We start from the raw sequence: 24523 nt of genomic DNA, 5'->3' as shown, positions 1-24523 counted from the left end.
TTTTGCAGCAGTCTGGTGTTTTGTTGTGCATGATTTCATTACATCAATCCCAACTTATCATTGCACATAATGGTACTGTGTTTTGGTGCTTCTGCATAAATTGGTCATAAAATGTGATCTGATCTTCATCTAAGTCACAACAGTAGACAAATACAGTCTGCTTTAACTAATACCACACAAACAATTACATGTTTTCATGTTTTTACTGAATATACCGAATACACCTGTTCTCATACGTTTTCCTGCGACTGTATCTGTGATGAACAATTCCAAAAATTACATTTTAATGAAAACTAAATAGATACTTCAGATAACCCTTTCTGACCAAAACACCAACACCTCAACTTGCCTCAACTCTCCTCCCACCTGCACAGGGCAAAACAAATCAAGCAAATGAGTAAAGTGCACTTCAGGGTGAGGAAAACATCAACATTTGGTATCGCTTCTTGTGCCAGACTTCACCCTGCCTTGAAAATAGAGCACTGAGAGAACAATGGGCTGTGCTGAAGATCAGAGTGTGTTATGAAACATCAAACACACTCTGACTATGACTTATTCAAAAAGCACTCCAGATTGTTTCTTATTCTACAAATAAAACATGGTGGTGGCTGTCACACAAACACACAAACCAGCTCTGCTCAACGCAGTGGCATGTGAAAGACAGGGGGTCTATTCAGTGGATTCTAGGAGAAAGAGATGAGACAGAAAAGACAGAAATGACATTGATGTGAAAGTGTGTGTCTGTTCGTTTATATGTTTGTATTATGCGCATGGTTTTGATTGTTTCTTTATTTTATTTTTTTTGCCTGTCTGTTCATTCATCTGCCCTTCTGTCTGCATATCTGTCAATCTCACTGTGTGCTCTGTGCATCTGTGCTGAATTTGGACAGCATCTGCAGAGTGTTTTCTGTGCAGGGTTTGTTTTCCTCTCCTCTGGCTTGGAAAGTGTTCCTCTGTCTGAATCTGAGTGCCAGCTCTGTGAAGCCAAATTATCCCAAATACTGTGAAATCAGCTAAGCATGCACCAAAGGTTGATACAAATCATCTTCATGACCCTGTGTAGCACATGCAATTTTATGGTTTCTCTAAATCTGATCACTGTTCTTGGTCTCTCACTCAGTTTCACTCAGTCAGGGTTTGCTTGTGTTACAAGCAATTTTGTTCCCGAATGTATTTTCTAATAGAGAGCTTCTTTTATGATTATTTTAAAAGGCATGACATAGTTTTCTGTTTATATCCTTATTCGGCATGAATGCACTTATTGTAAGTGCATTCAGTACTTTTCCATTTGCGTCTGCCAAATGAACATAATGAACTATAATTGGTATCTACAATAGTGCTGGCTAGTAAAACTCAACAACTCGTTATTTTAAAGAGTCATTTAATTCCAGTCCGGAAAGCAGCTTTTCACTGCCCTCTTGGAGTACCTTTGACCAAACCAGACAGGGATGTCTCAGTGTGCTGACACAATGTGGAGTACACTGTGAAATCACTGCATCATGGTGAATATTTAAACCACTGATGATCAGCAAAAGCAAGGTTTGTACCTGCTTTTAGTTTTAAAAGAATAGTTCATAGAGGATTTTGGCACTCTATACAACTTTACCTTCACTGCACATCCAGTTATAATTAGGTTCAAAAGTTATCCTTTCCAATTATACTGTTCACCTTGTATTCATCTTTAGCCTGTGTTGGAGTCATAATCAGTCTGTGTGGAAGTTTGTAAGACTCTAGGAGACGCCAGGCAGAAATAAAGAAAGGGTGGATCTTAAATCTCATTTCCATCAGGCGCTGTGACCAACTCTCAGCCGTGGGGACGATGTCAATCACTCAGATTACATGGATTTGTTCCACACCCACACATGCATGAGGGCAGAAATGACACACAAAGTTGTGCACACAAAAAGAAACACACACTCATGAAAACACTTAATCATGCTCTTGTGCTGTACAAGGCACACATTCAGTCAGCGGGGGATATTTTTCACACCAAATCTTGCCAAGTCTTGTAATGGTACATTTATTTGTGAACTTCAAAAAATGACACAGTGATGGGAAGACTGTTAGCATGTTAATCCACAGAGAGAGGGGCAAGGAGGTACATATGTGATGTAAATGTTAAACCAATATTGCTGGCTGTCTATAAATCTTATTCTGCGTAGGCTTGTGTTGTTAACAGTGTATTAAAGGCATATTGGAATATTCAGCTGATGTTATGCTTTCTTGTTGGTAAAGTGGACAGTATCTCTGCCTGTCACACAGAAGACTGGGGTTTGATTCCCCAATGGGGAAAAAGTGCTGGTTTTACTTGTAGCTCAGTCCATGGGCACACGGATGGCACTGCCGAGGTGTCCTTAAGCAAGGCACCAAACCCTAACTGCTCGGGTCTGAGTTTGCCTGAGAATGTGGTGGCTCCCTTGCTCTGACCTCTCTCCATAGATTAATGTGTATAGGTCCTGTGTTGTGCATGTGTGTATTTTCGGGTTTGTGTGAGTGAAAAAATTATATTTCCCCTTGGGGTAAATATGTCTTCTTCTATTGTGAGTGGGGTTGTCACAATATATATTTTTACTCAAGATAAAAACATCATGGTGATAATAAAAATTATAAAACAAAATTATAACAGAACTATATCAATTGAAACTCATCATTGATCATAATGCTTTTAACATTTAATTGGTAATTACGTGCTTCAAAACTTCCCTTTTATGAAAATGTGTCAGAAGAGAATAAAATATTTTAGGCTATTTTGACAATCAAATGATAGTTTAAAAGTAAGTAACTTATAAAAATTACTTTTTGGCATATTTGGTGAAACTGTCACTATATCCTGACAGAAGCACATGAGACAGATAATCTGTGAATTTGCTTTAGGCTCCTCCTACTGCTCCTAATGCCATTTGTGTCAAGTCAAAAAAACGGATCAGAGCCAGGAGCAGTCTCTAACGCGATATCAATCAGTGCTCCTGAAGAGAGCATGCGCTCGTTGGTCAACCTCCTACCTTGCGCATGATCTCACACAGTCAAGCTCAATATTTTCAGCGCATGGTTTATGAAGTTTTGCAAACACAATGGCTGAGAAACAACCTCCAGCAATGAAAGAACTACCCATTCCTCCTTTGCCAACAACAACGTATAGTACAACACAAGTGTGTGAACATGGCTCTACACTGAGCATCTGTCTCATTATGTTCAATGCCATGGCGCTTGTATCGATGAGTGGCAAAGAGACATGATGGCAAATGATGGGGAATAACAGTGGAGAAAATTACTGTTCTCTAAAATATATATTTTCTCAGTTATCACATTGTGATATTTAAAATGTTTAACAGCTGCAACATCTTCAAAATAGCCAAACAGTTACATAGAAAAAAAAATACTTCTGGAGGTAGTGTGTGTTAGCATTTACACTGGTGACACATTGAATGACTGTAGCTTTGTTATTTACTAAACAGGGTGACATTTTGATGTTCTGTTGTGCTTAACTGAATGGGACCAGTACGGTGCTGACTGCCTGGGTTGGGGAGTAACGGATTACATGTAATGGCGTTTTATAATCAGTATCAAAAAGAAAAGTAACTGTATTACGTCACAGTACAGAAAAAATACACATAATCAGATTACAGGTACATTTTGTAAAATCTGGGATTACTCTTATATGTTTTTTTTATACAGTCTTTATGTACGTGTTTCTGTGAAAACACAAAGCAAGGGAGGGACATGTCGCAGACATTGATTGGCGTTTACAGTCGACAGTAGCGCCAAGTGTGTGTTCATGCCCCCACCCCGTCATGCAGACTCTATGCTGACTGGTTCCAGCTCTCAGTGAGTGGACACGGCAGCTGGACCAGGACCGAGCACAGACTCCGAGACGGAATACAGTACCGAAGGTGGTTTTCTTGCCAGGTTTGGCTCTTGGCACGCCGGGGCTGAGTAAGCTAATAAAACCGCTAGCAGCATGGCTAACCGACAAAGCTAACTAGCCACAGATACAGGCAGATAGGCTACAGTTAGAAGTTTAGCAAAAAGTAAAGCTATCCATCAAGAAGCTTTGTGTAAATCATGTCAGTACTGGATTCCCTGTTGATCTCTGAGGCTGCTAAGCGAAGTTTCGTTGCCCGCTCCGGTTCCCAATCAGGCGCCGCACCCCCCACTATGGTGCACTATGTCACCATAGTGGTGACATATTGCAAAACATATCATATAAGAACATTTTAAACATGGATTCTGATTTCATGGGAATGGAAGATTTTGTATATTTCTCTAAAAATACACTGAGCAGACAACGCATCATTGATACTTCTCTTGTGTTCATTTGTCTATTTGGCATTGAAGTAATTCAAAAGTAATTAAAAGTACTCAGATTACATTACTTTCATTTTGTGGTACTTGGATTACGTTACTGATTACATTTTTTAACCTGTTGAAAACAGGCGCCTTTTTCCAGAAAAAAACGCCTAAAATTACATACACATAATGAAGCAGGAATAACTCAACCATTTGGCCTAGATGCATAATTCTGGTCTCCTTTGAAAAGTCAGAATCTAAGGAATATAAATCCATTGTATATTAATATATTTATTTTACTAATAAAGACTACATTGAGATGCAATAAAGAAAAAATCTGATATTTTCATCCTCGCCTGGTAAAAAAAAGCTATGTTTTAATGCAATAAACCATCAAAACCATCATAAGGAAGCTTTTAATGCAACTGAATATCTTCTAATACACCTAGAATGCAATTGTAACTGTAAATCTGATGAAAATAAAGTAAAATATAACAGTTATCATACAACATTTTAAAAATATACAAGGCGAATGTCCATATTTTGGCAATATTTACTGTTAAAATTTTTACTTTTATTGGTAGATATCTTTGAAACAAAACATTGAAATGTTGATAAAAACAGTGAGTATTCATCAACATTCCTGTCACCAGGCCTGTAGATTGAGAATGGAACATCCCACAGTGATGGGGGGGGCATCAATCGATCCAGCTTGAGCAGACTTTCTTTTGGTACCTTGCATGTCTATGTATCTCCAACGGGTCGCAATAATCAAGATGTGCCCGCTTAGGCTCAGAGCAACAACATCGGCTGGTTTTGGAGTTAAAACGGCGAAAAAAAATGTTTTTCAATCAGTAATTATGCCCACAGCACCGTTGCCCCCGGTACCAGGGGCGTCTGTTTTCAACAATAATTAGTAATTAGTAATTGTACCGGATTACATTTTTAAAGTAATCCTCCCAACCCTGCTGACTGCGTAAATGACTTGTGAGGTTAGTTGTGTTTCCACCTGGCCATCACCTTTTTAAAGCTCAGCTTTGTTGGTAAGCGCTTTGGGGGATGAGTTTGCATTCAAGAGGTTGGAACTCATGAATATCCCACCTGCTGCCAAGATCATGTTTGCGTATTTTTGTGTGCACATCTGTGAAAGAACTACCGTGTATAAGAAACAAAAGCCCAAGAAGTTTGCAATATCCACGTTATTTTGAATAGCTGGGAAATTAAATATTGATATTACATTTTAGACACTAAAATATGTAACCTGTAACTGTGACTGCAACTGCCAATACAGGTTATCCTAAGAAAGTGAAGTTAGCCTGTGAAAAGGGCTCACTCTAATGCCAGTGTAGTGCTTTTGCTGGAACATTACAGATCTTTGAGTTTGTTCTTGCTCTTCTCTTAAAAGCTTCTCTGTGCCCAAGGTCATAATTTAACTTCCTTTGGTTTTCTTCACCTTCTGTGATGTTTTTCTTTTGTTATAACGCCTAAGATGGTCATGGTTGGACCCTTAACTCCTCCACTAACACCTGCTCTCATCATTAAGACTGATTACTGTTTGCTGCCTGGTCTGAGGTCTGTCTGTGCACATTACTACCTCACCCATTTAAAAACAATAATGTCTTAGTAATAATTCACCCTCAAGATCAGTTAACGTCAACGCAGACACCATTCTTGTGAGGTACCAAGGGTTACAAACTGCTTTGAGAATAATAATAGATCATCATAGTAATGAGACTGCTGTGGGGTTTGACAGCAGGAGAGGAACTTAAAAAGCTGCTCCTCCTTCTCTGTAACTTGAGAGCGTGCGAATTACTCACCTCATTGTTCCAGTCCTGGTTAATAGTCTTCCTACCATCTGCTCAAACTTCAACTGGCTTGACATCATAGTAGTTTGCTGGCTCAGAGGCTAATGACATAGACATGCCAGGCTTTTATAAAACCGTATTCTCTCTATGCCTGGCTAATATTTGTACATCTTTTTCAACAGCCTTGCAAACAGCAGTTCAATTGCTCTTGACACTGCCAATTTAAACTGCAACTGTAGTCATATGCTGTATATATAACACCTGGAGAGAAAATGTGTTATTTCACCTGTACACTGGAAATAAAGGAAGGACTCTACAGGGAGGTGAATGTACATTTAATGTAGGCAGAGGATGTTATGTTACTGTGGATATTTTAATTCAGCAAGAAAAAATGTTAATCGCCATAGACAAACCATTATGAAAGACATGTCTATGGCATGTCTTAATAGTCAATAGAGCCATATATTATATTTGAGATTGCATGTGAATTTTTTACCTTTGAAACAGTAGTTGGCAAACCAGTCTCATCACAAGGCCCATTAGTAGCTGCTCTAACGCTTTTAATCATGTCTCTTTTAAGGACTTCTTTTCTATGATGGATAGTTGAGATTGAAATCCACTCCCCGTCATTTACTTTCATTCTTCTCAAGGATAAACTTTCAATCTGCATTTTTAAGCCAAAACAGACACAAAGTCCTTAAGGTGTGCAGAGAATGCAAGTTTGAACATCTACAAATAAGGGTGTTGAGCGATTTGGCTGAAAAATCTAATTGCAATTTTTCTGCCAGATATTCGATAAGATTTCGATTCCATTTGCAATTTTTTTTTATTGAAGTTTTGCTAAAGTTCAATAGGGGCCAATCTGAAATAGAATAAAACTTTTGTGGTGTATATGCTGGGGGGAACAACTGTCATAAGAACGAATGGCCACCATCTTGCAACACCATGTCCAGCTATTATACTGCATCCATGAATGGGATGCAATGTTGCAGGTATAACACCACCCGCTGGTGTTGAAATAGTGGAAGAAGTAACGAAGGTGGCTATGAGAGCTTTTGAGGGAGTTTGGGGGACTGCTGCACTTGGATTAGAATGAGACAGCATGAGGCCTCCAACAATTTCCCGTGATTCCCAGGGAGCTCAGTGGAGACTTCCTCTCCAGGCAGCGGCTGCTGGCAGCATGACATTCCTAGTTAGCAATTGATCTGTGGGATAAACTAACAGCACGGGGGTGATTTATAAACACAGGGAAAGGGAAATGCTGTATTTGTCTCACACCCAGAGATACACAGTTGTACAGTATGTCATTTGCACAGGATGGTTACTTTGCATGTTTGCTACAAACAATTAAGTGTTACTATACAGTAAAATACTGCTGAACCAAAACCTGTGCGTGTGGGTGTGTAATCACACGCAGGAGGTTCCTATTTTGTAGGTACAGCGTGTAGCCTTTGTAGAGCCTGGCTGTGCACAAATACCAAGCTGAGAGTGGCTGTTGAACTTTGGAAATGTCAGCCTCTGCTCCTGACAGACAGTACTATCAGTTCATTCCTGGGTGTTTTCCCATCCTCCTTCCCTGCATGCCTTAAAACTTTCCTTGTCCAGAAAGTGACCTACTGAAATCTTTTGAAGCTGTGTCTGGGTTGTGGGCCGGATAACCACAGAGGATACATGCCCTTAGTTCAAACATAAACAGTCATCAAAGATCATCACAAAAAGTGGAAACCCAAAATGTGATGCAATCCAGCAAAACAGTCTTGCAATGTATAAGAAGCATTTTGTTTTGACTATATCAGAGAGCTCCTTACTCAAACATGTGTGTTTGAGGCTTTAGTAAGGTACTATAATTGCCTTCTGTTCCCTGCACTAGACTTTGGGGAGCTGTCCATGGTGCTGTCACATGCTAAGCAGGATTAATGAATACATACCCCATACTAGTACAGTTTACCTTGCACTCCTGCACATAATTCCTGCTGTGAAACAGGGAAAAGTGTCTCCTTCACCTCCATCCCCATAACATCTTTCTCCCAGTGCTTCCCAAATCACATGCCCCGGAGCCAGACACAGCATTGGCTCTCCCAAGAGGAGTGTCTCCCACCATACAGTTTACAGTATAAGCTGCATGATGAGCCTCCCTTCATTTGTGGACTGTTTACATGTTGCTGTGTGGTTCACTGAGAGGCAGCAGCATGTGATTGCTGCGCCCAAGGCCTTTTGAGAGTGACACTTCAGAGGAATGCAAAATAAACATGCGCATAGTAGATGCCAGCAATACACTTTCTTTATGTTCACCAACTTAATACACGCAGTTCATGTACATTAAAGGCATTTTGTACTTGATTAGTCTTGCAGATAGGTCGCTGTCTAATTTCCTGTGAAGGACCAATGAAGTATACATCAATCTGTCTGTCTGTCTGTCTGTCTGTCTATGAGTGGTAGAAATGTGCCTCTTTATCACCTGGCACCACTAAATGTAACCTTGGGTTTCCATTTTTCACTTTTTACCCCTAGTTCAGCAATGACTTGGAATGTTAAATATTTCTTAAATTGCACAAAAATACCACTAGCATCATTGAAATGGATTTTTATTGGTGTGTGAACTATCACCTTTTTCTTTCTTCTAAATATTCTCTGAACCAAAGAGATACTCCACCAATTTACTGAACAAAGACCCTATTGGCTTCTCACTGGCACCTCCTTACTTCTTCCACATATCAACTCTCAGCAAACTGAAGTTGTTGACTCCTGACCTTCCTTCATATCCAGCAGCAGCTCTAAATAAATGTTACTGTCAGCCTTCTCTCACTTCCTTTTTCCTTCTTTTCTGTCATGGACACGCAGTCTCGAGGGGGGTTTTAGGAAGCTCTTGAGTGCCCTCATGTGTTCATTACTGTTTACTTGCTTTCAGAACAGTATACTGTATGTGCGTGCTGGTGATATGAGATGATTTCCTGAGATTTTACCCTTGACTCTGTGTTAAAGGAAAGGCTGTCTGTTTTAATCACAGCTGCACATGCCGCAAGGTTTGTTGGAAATTCCGTCTTCCATCTCATCAGCCTCAGCCACTTTTGACATGATTTTTGTGCATGAGAAGAATTGTGAATGCTCATGTCAGCAACAAAAGTGTGTTTCTGTTGATGACACTGACTTTCAAGGTGCAGACATGTTATGGTATAATATTCTTTGGGCCGTGCACGTGAAATGCACACCCTTGACAAGCCAGCAGGACAATCAAGCATAACAGCATGTCATCTCCTGTCTTTTCAGGAAGTGCTTTGAACCTGACTTGCCGCGCATTTTTTGGCTACAGCGGTGACGTCAGCCCACTCATCTACTGGATGAAGGGAGAGAAGTTCATAGAGGACTTGGACGAAGAGAGAGTCCAGGAAAGCGACATCAAGTAAGAAACACAGCTGGAGTTTCAATCTAGAGTAGCAGGCGTGGATGAATTCACTGGAAAATATTAAAGGACGATACCAATGGTTTTGCATGTTTTAGCCCATTAACTCCAAATTGCATACACTAAACCAGCAATTTTCTGGATATTTATTTGCTGCCTTCCAAGCAGCTGCTGGTTTCCATTTATTTTGCAATGATATGAACATCATGCACAGATTCAAAGAGTGTTTAAAATCAGTATTTATTAATTTTGTCACCTTTATTTTTGTATTTAAATAACATTATTGTCTTATGGAAATGCACTTTCAAGTAGTTGGATAGGATAACTTACAATGTGCATTGATTCATTGTGCACTGTGACGATAGAATTCCATACATCACATACATAGCAAGATAATATCTATGTGAGTGAAGAGGAATACACATTCCTGTAATTCATCTGCAGGAGTAATACTACTCTTTCACTGCATTCCAAAATGCTTTCATCTTCACAAATTCTTTAAGTGCAAGCTCTTTTAACACACCCCATGTATATTGGCATCATTAAAAGCTTTTCTGAACATTGTTGCTTCAATATGGCTATATACTGTATCGTCACAACAATATTCGTGCCAGTGTATTGTATTGTACCTGAGTTTGATATTGATTCGTTGTCCCAAGCTTCATTGCATTTACCAGCTGTCGAAACGTCCACAAGAAAAAAAGCAGCAAACCTGGACAGTGAGAAAAGAGAGCTATGCTGTTTTTGCTGTGTTTACGTTGTTTCTTGCATTAAAAAGTTTGATGTTCTTCAGCTCAAGTCTCAAGTCAGGAATGTTGACGCATCCTTGAGTGCAACAACAAAAAGGGTTTTCAAACCAGTCCTTGTGAGCAGCTGCATTACCCAATCTGGCAAAAATGATGATTATCTAACACAAGCAAGTTTCAAGTGTAAATATTTTCATACTGAAATTATCAGTACTGTCCTTTACGTTCTTGGCTTTCATCTGTCATGGCTGATGGTCTAATTATTTTACTTATTATATTACTTAATTGGCATGATGTTTTGATAAAAAAAAAAATACAAGGTACTTAAACAAGAAAGAAAAAATTGTATATGTAGTAATATTGTAATAAATGGTATTTTAAATGGGTAATTCATGTAACTTAAACTTAAACTTACCGTAAGTACTGCATGGTTTAAGTTAGTTTCTTCTCTTAAAAGAAGTCTAGAGTTTCAACGAGAAATCTGGGAAGAATTCACTTTAATGTTATAGTTTTTTGGAGAGTATTAGAAAGTAGGTCTCTGCCTCCATTTAAGAATGTGCTAACCGTTAAACACATCTTTTTAAAAAAGCAGTTTATGTAACTTGCCCTCTCTTTCTTTCTCCTTTCAGTGTAACATTGTAAACTGTGCCCAACAAGCCTTACTTTCAGGGCTCTAAGACATTTCAAACAAGCCCATTTCCATGTCTCTCCCTCCTTGTGATGTAACACATTTAAACAAGTCCATTCCCTGGTCCATGTGCATGTTTCCCATTAGGGCTGTTTGGAGAGGCTGCAGCTCTGGGGAGACAGCCCTGTCAGATGGTTAACAACCACCATTTTTCACACCGCCGCCACTGTCGCTATCTCCCTCGCTGCACCCACCTATAGCAGCATGCAGATGGGCCACAGGGAGGAGGAGAAGAGAGGAAGAAGGAGGGATAGAGCAGACAGGGAAGAAGTGGAAAGAGTAAGAAATATGGTAGAAGTCACTTGGAAGGATAGTTTAGGGAGACACATCTGTGGTAGTGAGTTTTCTTGTGCACTGATATGAACTTGCAACAGAAACAAACCCCATTTTAACCACCAACGCTGCTATCCTGCCTTTCTTTTTCTGTCTCTCTCTTCCTCCATTACTCCCTGACAACAGGATTCCCCCACTGACTGGCTAAGGGGTTATGTTGTCAATAATTCATACCGATATTTCATTCAGAGGATCAATAATGTATTTGATCGTTCTCTCTCTGTTGCTGATGCTGCTACCATACAGGGTTTTTTTTCCACATCCAGCCATTGCCTTGGTTTCACTTCCTATAAAGTCAGCCAGAGATATGGAACGGGCAACGACGGGAATAGGAGAAACTAAACATGAACAAATCAGTGCTTACCCTGCAGCCAAACTGTCTCCGTTTTAGATGATACAGTAGGCATGCTTCTAAGGGTTACCTCTCTTCTTCAGGCCAGCACCCACACACTTTTAGTTTTATTACTAATGCATCGGCAGCCGAACTTGAGCTCAGAAACAAGAACTCATACCTTGGGCTCAGAGTTTCTGCAGGCACTTATTTACCCAACTCTGAGCCTATTGATTTGTAGGAGTTAATTTCTATGGTAACCCAAGCCCATAAATTCTCATTTTGCCTGGGACAGGGCTATTGTTGTTATCATAGCATGGATGACTGGACATTAGCATTAGCATAGCATGCAGAGATTAATAAATTAGCCAAACAAATCTGGCTCAGCATAATAAAGAAGGTGATCGATATGTTATTGACCCGATTCAGTTGTTGTTTTGCAGGTGTGCGTTCAGTTGAATGCATAAAAGGCATGAATACGTTGGAAATAGATCACTAAATGAGCAAACACAGGGGTTTTGCTAATGAGGAAGGGACAGGTGCCTGCAGCAGCCATAGTTTCGAGAACATGTTCATGAAATCTGATTCACCAGTGTAGGAACATCATGCAGTAGATGTACTGTAGCTGTAAACAGTTCGGTATAGTTGAAATTCAGCCCAGCTGTTTGTGTGTGTTTGTTATGAGCTCTCATTCATATGTATCTCTGTGCTTCACCTGGACCTTGTTATCCAACTTTAGTGTCCTCATCAACTCTATTTGAGGGTTCAGGTTGAACTGCGGCAGGCTTTATCCATCAGGCTGTATGGCAATGAGCTGCGTTGGCTCATATAGTGTGATAATGTGAAACCAGAGGCTTCAAAGTACCCACCACTCCCTGGAGAGACATGAATTATTCCCGTGCCTCCTTCTCCCAGTGCCCCACCCCATTGCACAACAAACTCAGCTGAAACTACAAATATCATCAGCGCTGCCTCTGCCTCTCCACGCAGAAGCCCATGATACACTTTCAATTACGGCCAAATCTTCCCAACAAGCTGTCCTCATGTGCAGTTTATCGGCTTGAAGGCGAGAGAGAAGAGAGATGCTTGAGAGTCATTATCCCCCTACATACTCAAACACACTCACACACACACACTCTCCTCTTTCCTTCTCCCACTCCTCCTTCTCAACACATAGCCGTTATTTACACATAGAGTATATGATACATGCCGGTACACACACACACTCTCATACACACAGGCAGAGAACTCTTTCTCATTTGCACTTTGTTTCCTCCAAAGTGTGATTTGTGCTGAAAGTGCTGTAAAAGTGGGGTAAGTAGTGTGTCTTAGGTATGAGAGAGCATTATGTCCCTATTCTCTCTTCCATCAGACTCAACCAGCCCAGCGGGGGACACTCATTTACTTTGTGGAATATTACATTCTCTCCTTCTCTCCGTTACCATGGTAGCCGCTATAAAAAGATTTTCTTCTGATCGTCATTATTTGATTCCACCCCCCTGCACGCTCCAAGGAAGAGCCCTTATTGATTTTAATTTCTCATATGTTTTGAGTGCTGAGAAAGAAATTAACATACCATGAAGTACTTACAGTAACACAAAGGGGGCTTCGGGGAGGTGCAATTGTACAGAAAACACGCTGCTCACTCGCATTTTATGGTTTGACCCTTGTGAATTGTAACATAATATCTTCTGTTGTTGCTACACTCTGTATCATGACCCTTGAAGCCCCGTCACATAAAATACATGCTACTTGCCATTACATTTACTTGCACTAACTTATTAAATGGTCTTATACATTGATTGAGGAACTTGTTTAAACAGGGAAAGCTACTTCCCATCTGTTGTTTCCAAAACTGGTGCTGCAGAGAGGCATTGCGCAGAATTATTTGTTTATTTTTTTGTCTTGCAGGCTTGTCAAGGAGCATCTTGGTGAGCAGGAAGTGGCCATTTCCTTGACTATTGACTCCTTGGAGGAGGATGACCTGGGAAATTATTCCTGTTATGTGGAAAATGGTAACGGCCGTCGCCAAGCTACCATCCAGCTCCTCAGGCAGGGTAAAGACTCTTTGACATTTCCCACTGCAACCTTGAGGAGTATTAACCCCTTAACATCTAGTTTTTGAATTTTATTTCCCAGTAAGTGGCTTTAAGGCTGGAAAAATAATCTTTTTCCTCACTCTCTGACGCTACGTTATATATTCTGTATCGGCATTTTCCAACTCTTCATTAAAGCCGCATGATGAATGAAATATTCAAAGCATGGCTGCACCATTTCATCAAATAGAAATATTCTAGACATCTTGTGCCTCATTTTATACACATTTCCATAAACTTCAACCTGACATATTTGGCATCTTTGGGAACACTAGGATCTCCACTAAAATTTGAAATAAAACTGCAAAGGATTTGCTGCTTCATTGAGGTTTAAAGGGTTACAGTTCCTCTAATCAATATTTCATAGTAATAATGGATTAAAAGAATGTGATGTGAAACGGGTCACTTGTTGTGACAAACCCAAAGAGTTCTATCACTGTAAATAGGCAACTGCTATCAACTTTACAATATCAGCTTAGTACTATATATTAATGTTGTGTTTACAGCTTGCCCCCAAGTGGCCACAAAATTAGATTTTGTAAGTTTAAAGCAGTCTGGTGTACACAACATAAACACATCTGTTTCTTTAATATCACTTCAGATATTGGAATATTCTTTTAAATGGATAAAGACGACTTCATATATCTCCCTTCATGCCCCCAGAGACCTCACAGCACTCTTTTTAACATCTTTTGTTTTTCCTTTCTTGTCCTTCCTTGTTTTTCTTTTTCAATCCATGCTTGTGTTAACAATCTCCATTTGGCCGTGTCGTTCCTTTCTACATGTGCTCCAGCAGCTGTGTAGCTATTTTGGCTCTCTAGCATGACTTTTCTGAAGCTCTTTTCATGCACTGGTTGTCACCCTGCAAAGAGAGGTAATTTGATGGCTGTTTAAACAGCAAATTGGTTCAGCTTTTCCCAACAGACCAATAAGTTTAGCATACAATTACATTTTAAGTCGTTATCTGTCTGTCTCCCCGCTTTAATCTCTGTCTTTGTGACCATCTTTTGTAGACAGCCCACTTCCATTTTAGAGGTCTTTGCAGACTTTAGACGCATTCATTTAACTCTCTCTGTCAAGCAGCATTTCCGGCGAGAGGGATGCTAAGAAATACTTCGAGTGAAGTTCTATCTATGTCTCCCACATTGTTCTGATGTTTCCCCTCCCAGAATGCATAAGCCCTACAGCAGGTCTGTGATTGTCTCAAGTCAGCCTGCCTAAGGAAATAGAAAGAGGAAAGGCAGATGGGAAGAAGTGACCAGTGAAACATAAACAACTTAGAGAGTGAGGATGATTGCTGTTAATTAGTTACAAAAATTGTATATTACAGAGCCAAAACAAAAGTGCTGTCTTTCTGAGATAGTATTTGTTGTTGTTCATGAAAGAAACGTAAAGGCATATGTGCTGACTGATACAATCTGTCTTTACACATTACAGCACTAATTCAGCATTTTGGGAAATACCTATATTCAATACCACTCTCATGTCTGTACTGCGAAAATGAAGCTATTGCCAGCAGGAAGTTAGCTTAGAATAATGTCTCGACTGACAGGCAACCTTCTAAGACTCCAGGAACTCAGGCATTGTGCCTGATCAAGCCAGCAGGTAACCCCACATAAAACACATTGTGTCATTTTTACACTTTTGTTAAATATCACATGTACATTTGTGAGCTTTAGAGGTGCTGGTTGGCAGAAATGTTATCCCTGGACCAGTCAGCTGTTTCCCCCTGTTTCCAGTCACATTGCTAAGCTAGTTGTAGCTCCATTTTTACTGTACAGACATGAGTGATATTATTTAGTCTAATATTAAAGCTGGGGTGGGCAATGTTGGAGAAGCTAGCAAGAGACAGCTATTTTGAATGGAAAAAATCCAACCCCATTTCCTTCAAGTGTCCATCTTTTTTCTTTTTTGTGTCAGAGCATTTGATTTATTGCAATCTGGAGGCAAAGAAAATTTCAACAAATAAAAAAGGGGGGGATTACAGTAGTAATCTTTACTCATTACCATTGACGGCAACATTGCCCTGCACGATTGCTCTAAAAGTTGCTCTGTGTATCATCAGCTTAAGTATTGTAAGAAAATTGCATTATATTGATGCCAACTGAAAACTGTTTGTCATGTCGGGGTGGTGATGGCGCATAGATAAGATGCTTGCCTATGATGTGGGAGACCGATTCCCACTGTAAGCCATCCACCATTGTGTCCCTGAGCAAGACCCTTAACCCCTAGTTGCTCCAGAGGTGTGCGACCTCTGACATAAATAGCAATTGTAAGTCGCTTTGGATAAAAGCGTCACCTAAATGAATAAATGTAATGTCTCCGGTGCAATTTGAACATGTTTTGATTAAAGAAATAGTTTATAACTTTATAGTGATGCTTTCAAGACTTATAAAAGATAAGATAAGTAAAGTAAAGTAAAAATAAGATAAAAGTAAAGATATTTACCTTTGCAGTATACATAATATGTGATATTATAGAGGGTGCATTGTGGTTGCCATGGCACCTGTGCGGTATTTCATCCCATAATGAGAAATAAGGTGAACCTGTTCTAGCTGAGCCAACCAGGTAAATGCTTCTTTCTGCTTACACAACATAACTCATCCTTCCCCAAGCTAGGTCTCTGGGGAGACGGAGAGGAGATAATAGAGAAGGGAAATGAATGGAGGGACAGAGGGAGAGATGGGGAAGAGGGGGAGAAGAGGTATGATGGAGAGGGGAGTAGGTAAGATGACTAAACTCAAGCCCCTTGTTTTGAAAATGCCTCCATCCATGTCCAGGTTGTCCCATTGTGTCCCACTGTCCCACTGTGGACGATAGCCAAAGTGCAGAGCTGGGTCACTGCTGCACTGCTCCAAAGAAATGAACCAAATTTCTCATCATCTTCTCTTTTTTTCATGTGTCTCCCTTCTGTGCCCTCTCATTTTTCATAAGTCGTTATGAGCCACATGTTCCTTCCCCCTGAAGATTGATGCTGCTTTGCTATGAGCTAAGCTCTGAAAAGAATAATGATTGTCAAGACTTCTAGCAAATGTAAATGTATCCTATAAGTGCCCATCCTTTGAGTTTACACAGGGAAACGATGACAAAAAAACTATTAGTCCAACATGCTGCAGTCAGTAACACTGTGTATTCACAATATGTATACATGTAGTTAAATCCATGATCATCTCAGCACTTTAAAATATATTTCTGGTCTGTGTGTCCTCAGCAGAGCTCATGTACACCGTGGAGCTGGCAGGAGGACTAGGAGCCATCCTGCTGCTACTCATCTTCCTCATCTCCCTTTATAAATGCTACAAGATAGAGCTGATGCTTTTCTATAGGAGGCACTTTGGCAGCGAAGATGTGGATGGAGGTAAAGACAGCACAAAGCATCACAAAGAAATACTCTCTCTGTTTCAGCCTGAAGCCCTTTAACCTCCATCTTGTTCTCACTTTTTTTCACCGGGCCTTGTTGATCCAAAATTCAATGTCAGGCGAGCATAGATGGCTGTTTATGTGCCTGTGTGGGTTTGTTCTCATGGATGTGAATATGTTCAGTTTGTTTACCAATGTGCGTAAGGTTTTATGTGTGTGTGTGTGTGTGTGTGTATGTGTGTGTGTGTGTGTGTGTGTGTGTGTGTGTGTGTGTGTGTGTGTGTGTGTGTGTGTTCTGTCAGAGCCTCTATCCATAACAGAATCCCTGGTACATACAAATATCTTCTCCAGTTCTATCTCAGAGACAGCAGCCCATTTCCTCTCTCTTTCTCTCTCTCTCTCTCTCTCTCTCTCTCTCTCTCTCTCTCTCTCTCTCTCTCTCTCAACTGTTGGTGTAGAGGTGCACGTGATTGTGTGTGTACACTGCTGCAATGGCTGCATAGGGGAGACAGATTTTCAATTTGTTGCCCATTTAAAAAGAGATCTGTCTCAATATATCATGGAATGATGCCCACCCTCCTCTGTTGAAGGCCAGATAGCGGCACATGGGGACTGGGCAGGCCCGAAGCTCCTTCCCCAAGCGACAAATAGGAGGCGTAAACAGCTTGAAATTGAAGAGCAACTTTTTGTTTTCTCTATGGAACATAGTTAACTTTTGCTTCAGTTAAGGGTTCATCTGTTAGTGTCCCAGTATCCTCCCATTTTGCTTTGTATTTTGACTGCTCTCTTTTTAAAAATTCTGGAAAGACTGAACTCATTTTTTAATCATTGGATTGTTTCTACAGTAGCATGAATTATCTATTACACACTGTTTTGTTGACTCAAACTTCCACATGATTAAGTCATACCGTCAGGGACCGCCAATACAAGAATTTCAAGTTTGCTAGGTGGTTAATTTGCATGGTTGGTTGCTAATTTGAAAGCGTTGTTTGATGTTTGGATCCTATCGAGTGCAGCCCTGGCCTTTCCAGTGAGTTTCAAAGCTGCATGTGCTCCTCAAAGCGTTTGTGAAAATGCCCCTCTTTCCTTTTTGGCTTACCCGCACTCTTCTACAGAGTATAATGAATAGGACTTACTGAACATGTCACCAGTACTGCTTTTTTCCCATCGTCTATTTTCTGTCTTTTCAGTTCTTCCAACTGTCTTCTGGGAAATCATTTCGAGGTGTGGAAGAGGGTTTTGCTTGAGTCTTGATTTGGGTATTTTTATATCTACCCCAATTAATTTCTCATATACACTATTTGGCAAAAGGTATTTGGACACCCATGTCCAAGATGGTTTTCTGATATGGGTGTGGAAGAACGTGGCCAGCCTCAATCCCATCCAACACCTTGATGAACTGGAATGTACAAGCCAGGCCTTATCACCCAACATGACTGACTGACTTCACTAATGCCACTCTTGAGGCTGAATGGGAGCAAATCTCACAGAGGCGTAGAGACTGTTCTGGCAGCATTGTACAGAAGTGATTGAAATATCAATGGTGCTGTGTTTTGAATAAAAATTAACTTTGTAGTCGATACAGAAAAGTAAACTGATGCAGTCAAGTACAATAACAATCATGATTTTTACTGTAGCGTAAAGTCAGACTACACTATATTCACAGTAATGCAGCCTATTCAATAAAAACCAATGACGGTGATGATGAAAAGTCATTGTCTACACTGAAGTGCTGACTTCTGATTTTTTTTTTTGCTTATAGCTTGTATAATCTTTGAGGAAATGACCATTACATACTAGTGATTAAAATATAGTAATGAAATATATACAAAACAAATTGTATTACAATGTTGCTTTGATAAACGAAATGTGTGATGTATTACCTAATTTGATTGACATTTTCATTTTTTGTGCTTTGTATATGAGATTTTGCACCCAAAATCTGGAGAATATAATTTTATGATTAGGGTTTTATACGTCAAACAGCTGAGAAAGTTGAGCCAAAGTAATTGCGAAATGCTGTAATGCCTGCATGCTGTTGGAATGAGATCTTCTTAATCAAATATGGGTGTAATGTTCAGGTGTTCACATGCATGTGTATACAAGTTTTTGATTGTGCCAAGAGGAGTTTAGGGACAACGTGCCTTCTGTGCTAAATGTCAATGCATGTGTGCACCTTTTTCATGAGCTACTCCCTGTTGCTTCTCTCTCTTTTTCAGAAAACAAAGACTACGATGCGTACCTGTCCTACACCAAAGTGGACCCTGACCAGTGGAGTCAGGAGACCAGGGAAGAGGAACGCTTTGCCCTGGAGATCCTCCCTGATGTCCTGGAGAAACATTATGGCTACAAACTCTTCATCCCAGATCGAGACCTCATTCCAACAGGAAGTAAGCTCTGTGACTGTCTGTGTCATACATGCTTGCACACGTATGTCCACGTAATAAATTTTTGGAATGTGAGGGCATTTACAGTCACTCATATACTGTAGTTGTTGCAATGTTTGGCACATTTGTTACACGTCAGTCACTAGCAAGGACCACGCCACAACAATGTGAGTTTAAAGGCTTAATGAAACGAGGACGTACTTGTGTTGAGAATAAATGAATGGAGGTGAGGAAGAAGATGAACGTGGAGGAGGAAGTTGTCCTTTTAGGTAAGTGTTGGGATCCATCTCAGTTGTTGAGTCACCTGAGTCGATTGCGAGCCCCCAAAAAAGTCAACAGATTTAAATTTAGCTGAGGTGCGCTTAACAGACATTATGATTGTTGTGAATGTATGAGCCATATGCCTGAAATGACCAGCGACTGAGGACTTGAATGGTTTGATCTGAAATGCTCAGTCTGGCTGCCGTGGAAGCTGCACCAATGTGGAAAGAATGACTGGAACAGTGTTCTGAAGATATGCAAGATATCCGGAGGACTCAGTGACAGTGGCTGTGAAGCCAGACTCCAGAGGCCATCATCCCTGTTTGGATGAGAAAGAGTGGGTCTTGAGGTGAGGTCTTGGTGACATACCTTGAGCTGATGTATTTGGTCAGCAACTCATGGAGGCTGAGATAGGAGTCTAGACGGATAATGTAGAAGCTCCCAGATTTTACTTCTTGGGAGAGTGAATATGAGAGAACCAGAGGAATAAATTCAGAGCACTGCAAGGAGTCAAAGATGGCCTGCAAGAGCATGGATTCTAGAGTTACAGTAGGTCCACCATGGGGGATGAGTAGCCTGAATGAAGAGAATGGATGCAGAGGCAGAGAAGGTCAAAGGTGAGTTACCAGCATTTTTCTGTGACAGCAGGTTCCTGTTTTCACAAGCCTTTGATTGGCATGGAAACGCGGGAATGGGAGGTATAGGGACAATGGCTGCCACTAACTAGTTTGTTGAAAAGGCTGATAAGCAATGACCTTGATGGCAGAGGTACGCATTTGCAGAATGGAATGACTGTGGGTGATACAATTGTGGATGCCTAGAGAGGGAAAGGGCAACTGTTATAAGGTATAATATGCCTGGAAACAATTCCATCCTGTTAGACGAGGCCGAGAGAGTGGCTAGGGCGAGGTTGTTAAGGATGGCTTCTTGCTAGGCATTCAGAATGTTTTCCAACTGTGGAGATAGTATTTAGATAGTGTTTAGAGATAGAATGTTGTGGCTGAAAACGGACTGGAATGAATGTCCGATTCTGGTGCCGAGAGAACAAGAAGTGGAAAATCAATCAGCGATGCTGAATGAACTGGTGTGGGGTAGATATTCATGTGCGTCTGCATATGAACTGCGTGATGGCTGGAGAACGAGATCAACCTTTGTCTGGGAATTACACAATTCTGCAAATAAGTGCGAAGCACGGTCTGTCATCAAGAAAAGACCAGCAGGGGAGGATGGGTTAATCAGGTATAAGTAGACTTGACAGTAGATTAGAGGTGTGGTTGAGGCGTGGCCCTGCTCCCAAACCTATGTTAACTAGTTAACTAGTTAACTTCATTATTTTTAAGTGTTTGTTGTGTGTAGTTTGTCTTCAGTTTTGCTTTTCACTGTCACTGTCTTGTGTTTCACTGTTTTGTGTTGTTTGGGCCGATTCAAGCAAGTGATGAGTGGATAATTATTTCAAATTTCCAAATAAAGGGCAAAGGAAAATACAATATTCAGTCAACAAGAATCTTTTTTCTTGTATACTCTCGCTCTGGATAAAAGATCATAGTATTTCATGCTGGCTCTTCTCATATTATGTACAACAGATATGGGAATTCAGTGTACAGTTTGTACCAGCAGCTGATATATTGAACAAATTTTTCATCCTTCCTGGTTTTCATCCATGTATTAATAAATCCGTGAAAATTCTGTCTGAACATATTCTCATGCGTGCTAACTCTGCTTAGTAGTCCGTATGTGCCAGTGGTACACAGTGTGCTCTAGTTAGTAGTGATGCTGTGTGTTTGTACTGTAGGCTTCATGTGGAACAGATAAAACGCAAACACGTCCTAGTTGGTCCACACAGAATTAAACATCAGTGGGAAATGTGTGAAGGCTCTGGGCCCTGCTGACTGAGCTGCCTCTTTCCTTTAATCAAAAGAAAATTGCCGCCAGCGTCAGTGCCAGGCAAATCATTGTAGATGAATGTCCAATCAGGGAAACATGGTATGTGATTAATCATATCTGAAATAAAAAGATGAGTGAGAGAAGATGCGGCCACTTTTACAACTGTGTTGAGCATGTTTCTGTGTCTGTACTGTGTTCTTCCTGTGACCTGAATGTTAAAATGTTTATGTTTAGGTCTCACCAATGAGCATTACCAGGATGACACACGACTCTTTGGAGGTACTCGCCCTCAGTCTTTTCCTCTTGTATCAGCTGCTGTCATGTACCTGCTCCTAGGAAGTTTCAAAGAGACGCTTAGAATGGCACTGTTCACAGTTCAATAGTCAGCAACTCAGCCTAATCCTATAGACTGTGCAGCTTTATCAATCACTGCCCCCCCCACCCCCCCTTATCTACAGCTATTTAGTGCTTAGCTTAGTCTGTGGGACTCCCCTCCAGAGTATTGATTACAATACACAGAATAATACTTACTGCAAAAGAACAAAATAAACATTTTCAACTGAACAAGCACAGCTTTTAGATATTTATCACACACGTATATACAGTCAGTATGTCTTTCTCTAAACACAATTAACTGCAGACTAAATGAGTGATATTATACTAAATACTGGAGGTGGACAGCAAAATAGCCACCTGTCATTGTCTTGTGTTTTGTGTCAGTATGTTCATCCATCATTGTTAAGTGTTATGTGGTTTTGTCCTCATCATTAAATCATATCTTTAGCTCAAAACAAACTGAATGTAGATTATTCAAAAATTCTGCCATTCTTATGTCTTATGCATGTTTGTTCTTTCCTTTCTTTACCTCTTGTTTCCTGAAGCCTACATAGAGGATGTGGCGCGTTGCGTGGACCAGAGCAAACGCCTCATTATAGTTATGACACCCAACTATGTCGTGCGGCGAGGCTGGAGCATCTTTGAACTGGAGACGCGGTTGCGCAACATGCTGGTGACTGGTGAGATCAAAGTCATCCTGATTGAGTGTGCCGAGTTGCGCGGCATCATGAACTACCAGGAGGTAGAGGCTCTCAAGCATACCATTAAAACCCTTACTGTCATCAAGTGGCGCGGCCCCAAGAGCAACAAGCTCAACTCCAAGTTCTGGAAGCAGCTGCAGTACGAGATGCCGTTCAGGCGTACAGAGCCCATGCTCACTCACGAGCCTGCGCTGGACGTCAGCGAGCAGGGCCCCTTTGGAGAGCTGCAGACCGTCTCTGCCATTTCCATGGCAGCAGCCACCTCCACTGCCATGGCCACTGCCCACCCAGAGCTGCGCTCCACGTTCCACAACACCTACCACACCACCATGAGGCAGAAACACTACTACCGCAGCTACGAGTATGACATACCCCCTGGAGGGACCCTACCACCTCTCTCCTCTCTGGGGAACCAGCACACCTACTGCAACATCCCACTTACACTGCTGAACGGACAGAGGCCTCCTGGGAAGAGCCGAGAGCACAGCCTGGAGGAGGCACATGCTAACAATGCCATGCTCCCTCTGCTGCCAAGAGAAACCAGCATTTCCAGCGTCATCTGGTAATGATGAACAGTCAGGGTCAGACATGGCAGGCTCAGTCTGGTTGCTCTTAGAAACACAGTTTATGGTCGTGATTATGGTGGATAAGTGTTTTGGATCCATTTGGTTCCAACTGGTATTTGGACACAGTTTCCCTTGTTTTTTTCAAGTGGACACCACCTCTGAGGATGTTTTCTATGTGGAACTCAAGGATATATAATAAAGACACTGTTTTACCAACTAGTGAGATACGGACTCGCAAGAACTCCACATTAAAGGACCTACACACTATGGCAATTGTGCACACCCCTGCAGACACATACACACACAAATGTCCATACATACAAACAAAAGGAAAACAGGGTCTTGTACATATATTTCAATTTATTTGTAGCATCAGTGTTTTCCTGTTTTTTCCTTATTTGTTTTATTCAATTTAAAATGTTTGTTGCCTTCTCTACTGTAGGACTTTGCTTTAACTTGTTATACAGAGTTGTATATTTTTTATTGGTTTTTCTTTTTTGTTTGTTTTTTATTCTAATTTCAATATGCTTGTTTGGAAAGCCAGTATGTCATATACCTGCGCTGTTGTGTTTTTTGTTTGTTTGTTTGTTTGTTTTTAAATCCTTGTGTAGTTTAAGAAAACATTTTTTTTACATTTTTGCAATTGCCTGGACATTTCAGGAGCTTCAAGGAGCTGAAACTTCTCTTTGTTTACCTGTAAAAGGTGTATCTAGTTTAAAAGTAAACTCTCTTTTAAAAAAATCATAGAATATGCAAAAAGAAGGAGGAACTGGCAAAAAAGTACCGTCCTGTGGGACCGAGAAGGAGGAGCAGTTGGGGGGCCGTGCTAGTCCTCTCCAATCAGATAGACCGATAGACTGGCAGATCTCTCTCTAAAGCTTCATATTTTCTATTGAAACAAACAGCCTTGCTGTTTTAGAGTGATAGTGAAATGCCTCACCTTAAAAATAAATCTGTAGATTATTTTAAAAAGAATTCTATTTTTATAACTGAAAAAAGTTTGCTTGAGAAGTCATACTTATTTGCATTTCATCTACCATAGAAAGGGGATTTGTGTATAAGTGTTATGCTGGTTTTGTACACTTGCAATGTGGTTCCTGGTTTGTCAAGAGGTGGCTTTTGAATCCCACATGAAAAAATATGTCCTCTACTCTTCTAGATTCAAAAGTAAAGCATTTTTAATGTTTTGGTTTTTAAAACATAATATTATTCCCATCCTGATAATTACTTTGGTTCATATGGATAGTTCATGTTTAAGGAAAGAAAAGAATACATTTGTGTTTTGAAAGACTTTTTAAATATATTTGAAGGTGTGATTTTTGAGTATGCATAGCAAATAGAT

At 40.5% G+C, this 24523-nt stretch overlaps 1 protein-coding gene across 2 annotated transcripts in view; it reads left to right on the top strand.

The window, feature by feature from the left end:
• LOC123973848 (interleukin-1 receptor accessory protein-like 1-B) overlaps positions 1 to 24407 on the top strand; it is a 50977-nt gene extending 26570 nt beyond the window's left edge. The window contains exons 2-7 of one of the 2 annotated variants that reach the window (XM_046054194.1): positions 9360 to 9492; positions 13502 to 13647; positions 16898 to 17044; positions 19266 to 19436; positions 21813 to 21857; positions 22460 to 24407. In XM_046054194.1, the coding sequence (XP_045910150.1) occupies positions 9360 to 9492; positions 13502 to 13647; positions 16898 to 17044; positions 19266 to 19436; positions 21813 to 21857; positions 22460 to 23181 (1364 nt within the window). In that variant the 3' untranslated portion in view covers positions 23182 to 24407. The remainder of the gene's footprint in view (positions 1 to 9359; positions 9493 to 13501; positions 13648 to 16897; positions 17045 to 19265; positions 19437 to 21812; positions 21858 to 22459) is intronic. The other variant, XM_046054195.1, reaches the window with a different exon arrangement.
• The last annotated feature ends 116 nt before the right edge of the window (positions 24408 to 24523 follow it).

The sequence above is a fragment of the Micropterus dolomieu genome, linkage group LG07, assembly GCF_021292245.1.
Source record: "Micropterus dolomieu isolate WLL.071019.BEF.003 ecotype Adirondacks linkage group LG07, ASM2129224v1, whole genome shotgun sequence".
Lineage (NCBI taxonomy): Eukaryota > Metazoa > Chordata > Actinopteri > Centrarchiformes > Centrarchidae > Micropterus > Micropterus dolomieu.
Note: the sequence above shows the minus strand (reverse complement) of the source record. Positions and strands in the feature narration are given on the sequence as shown.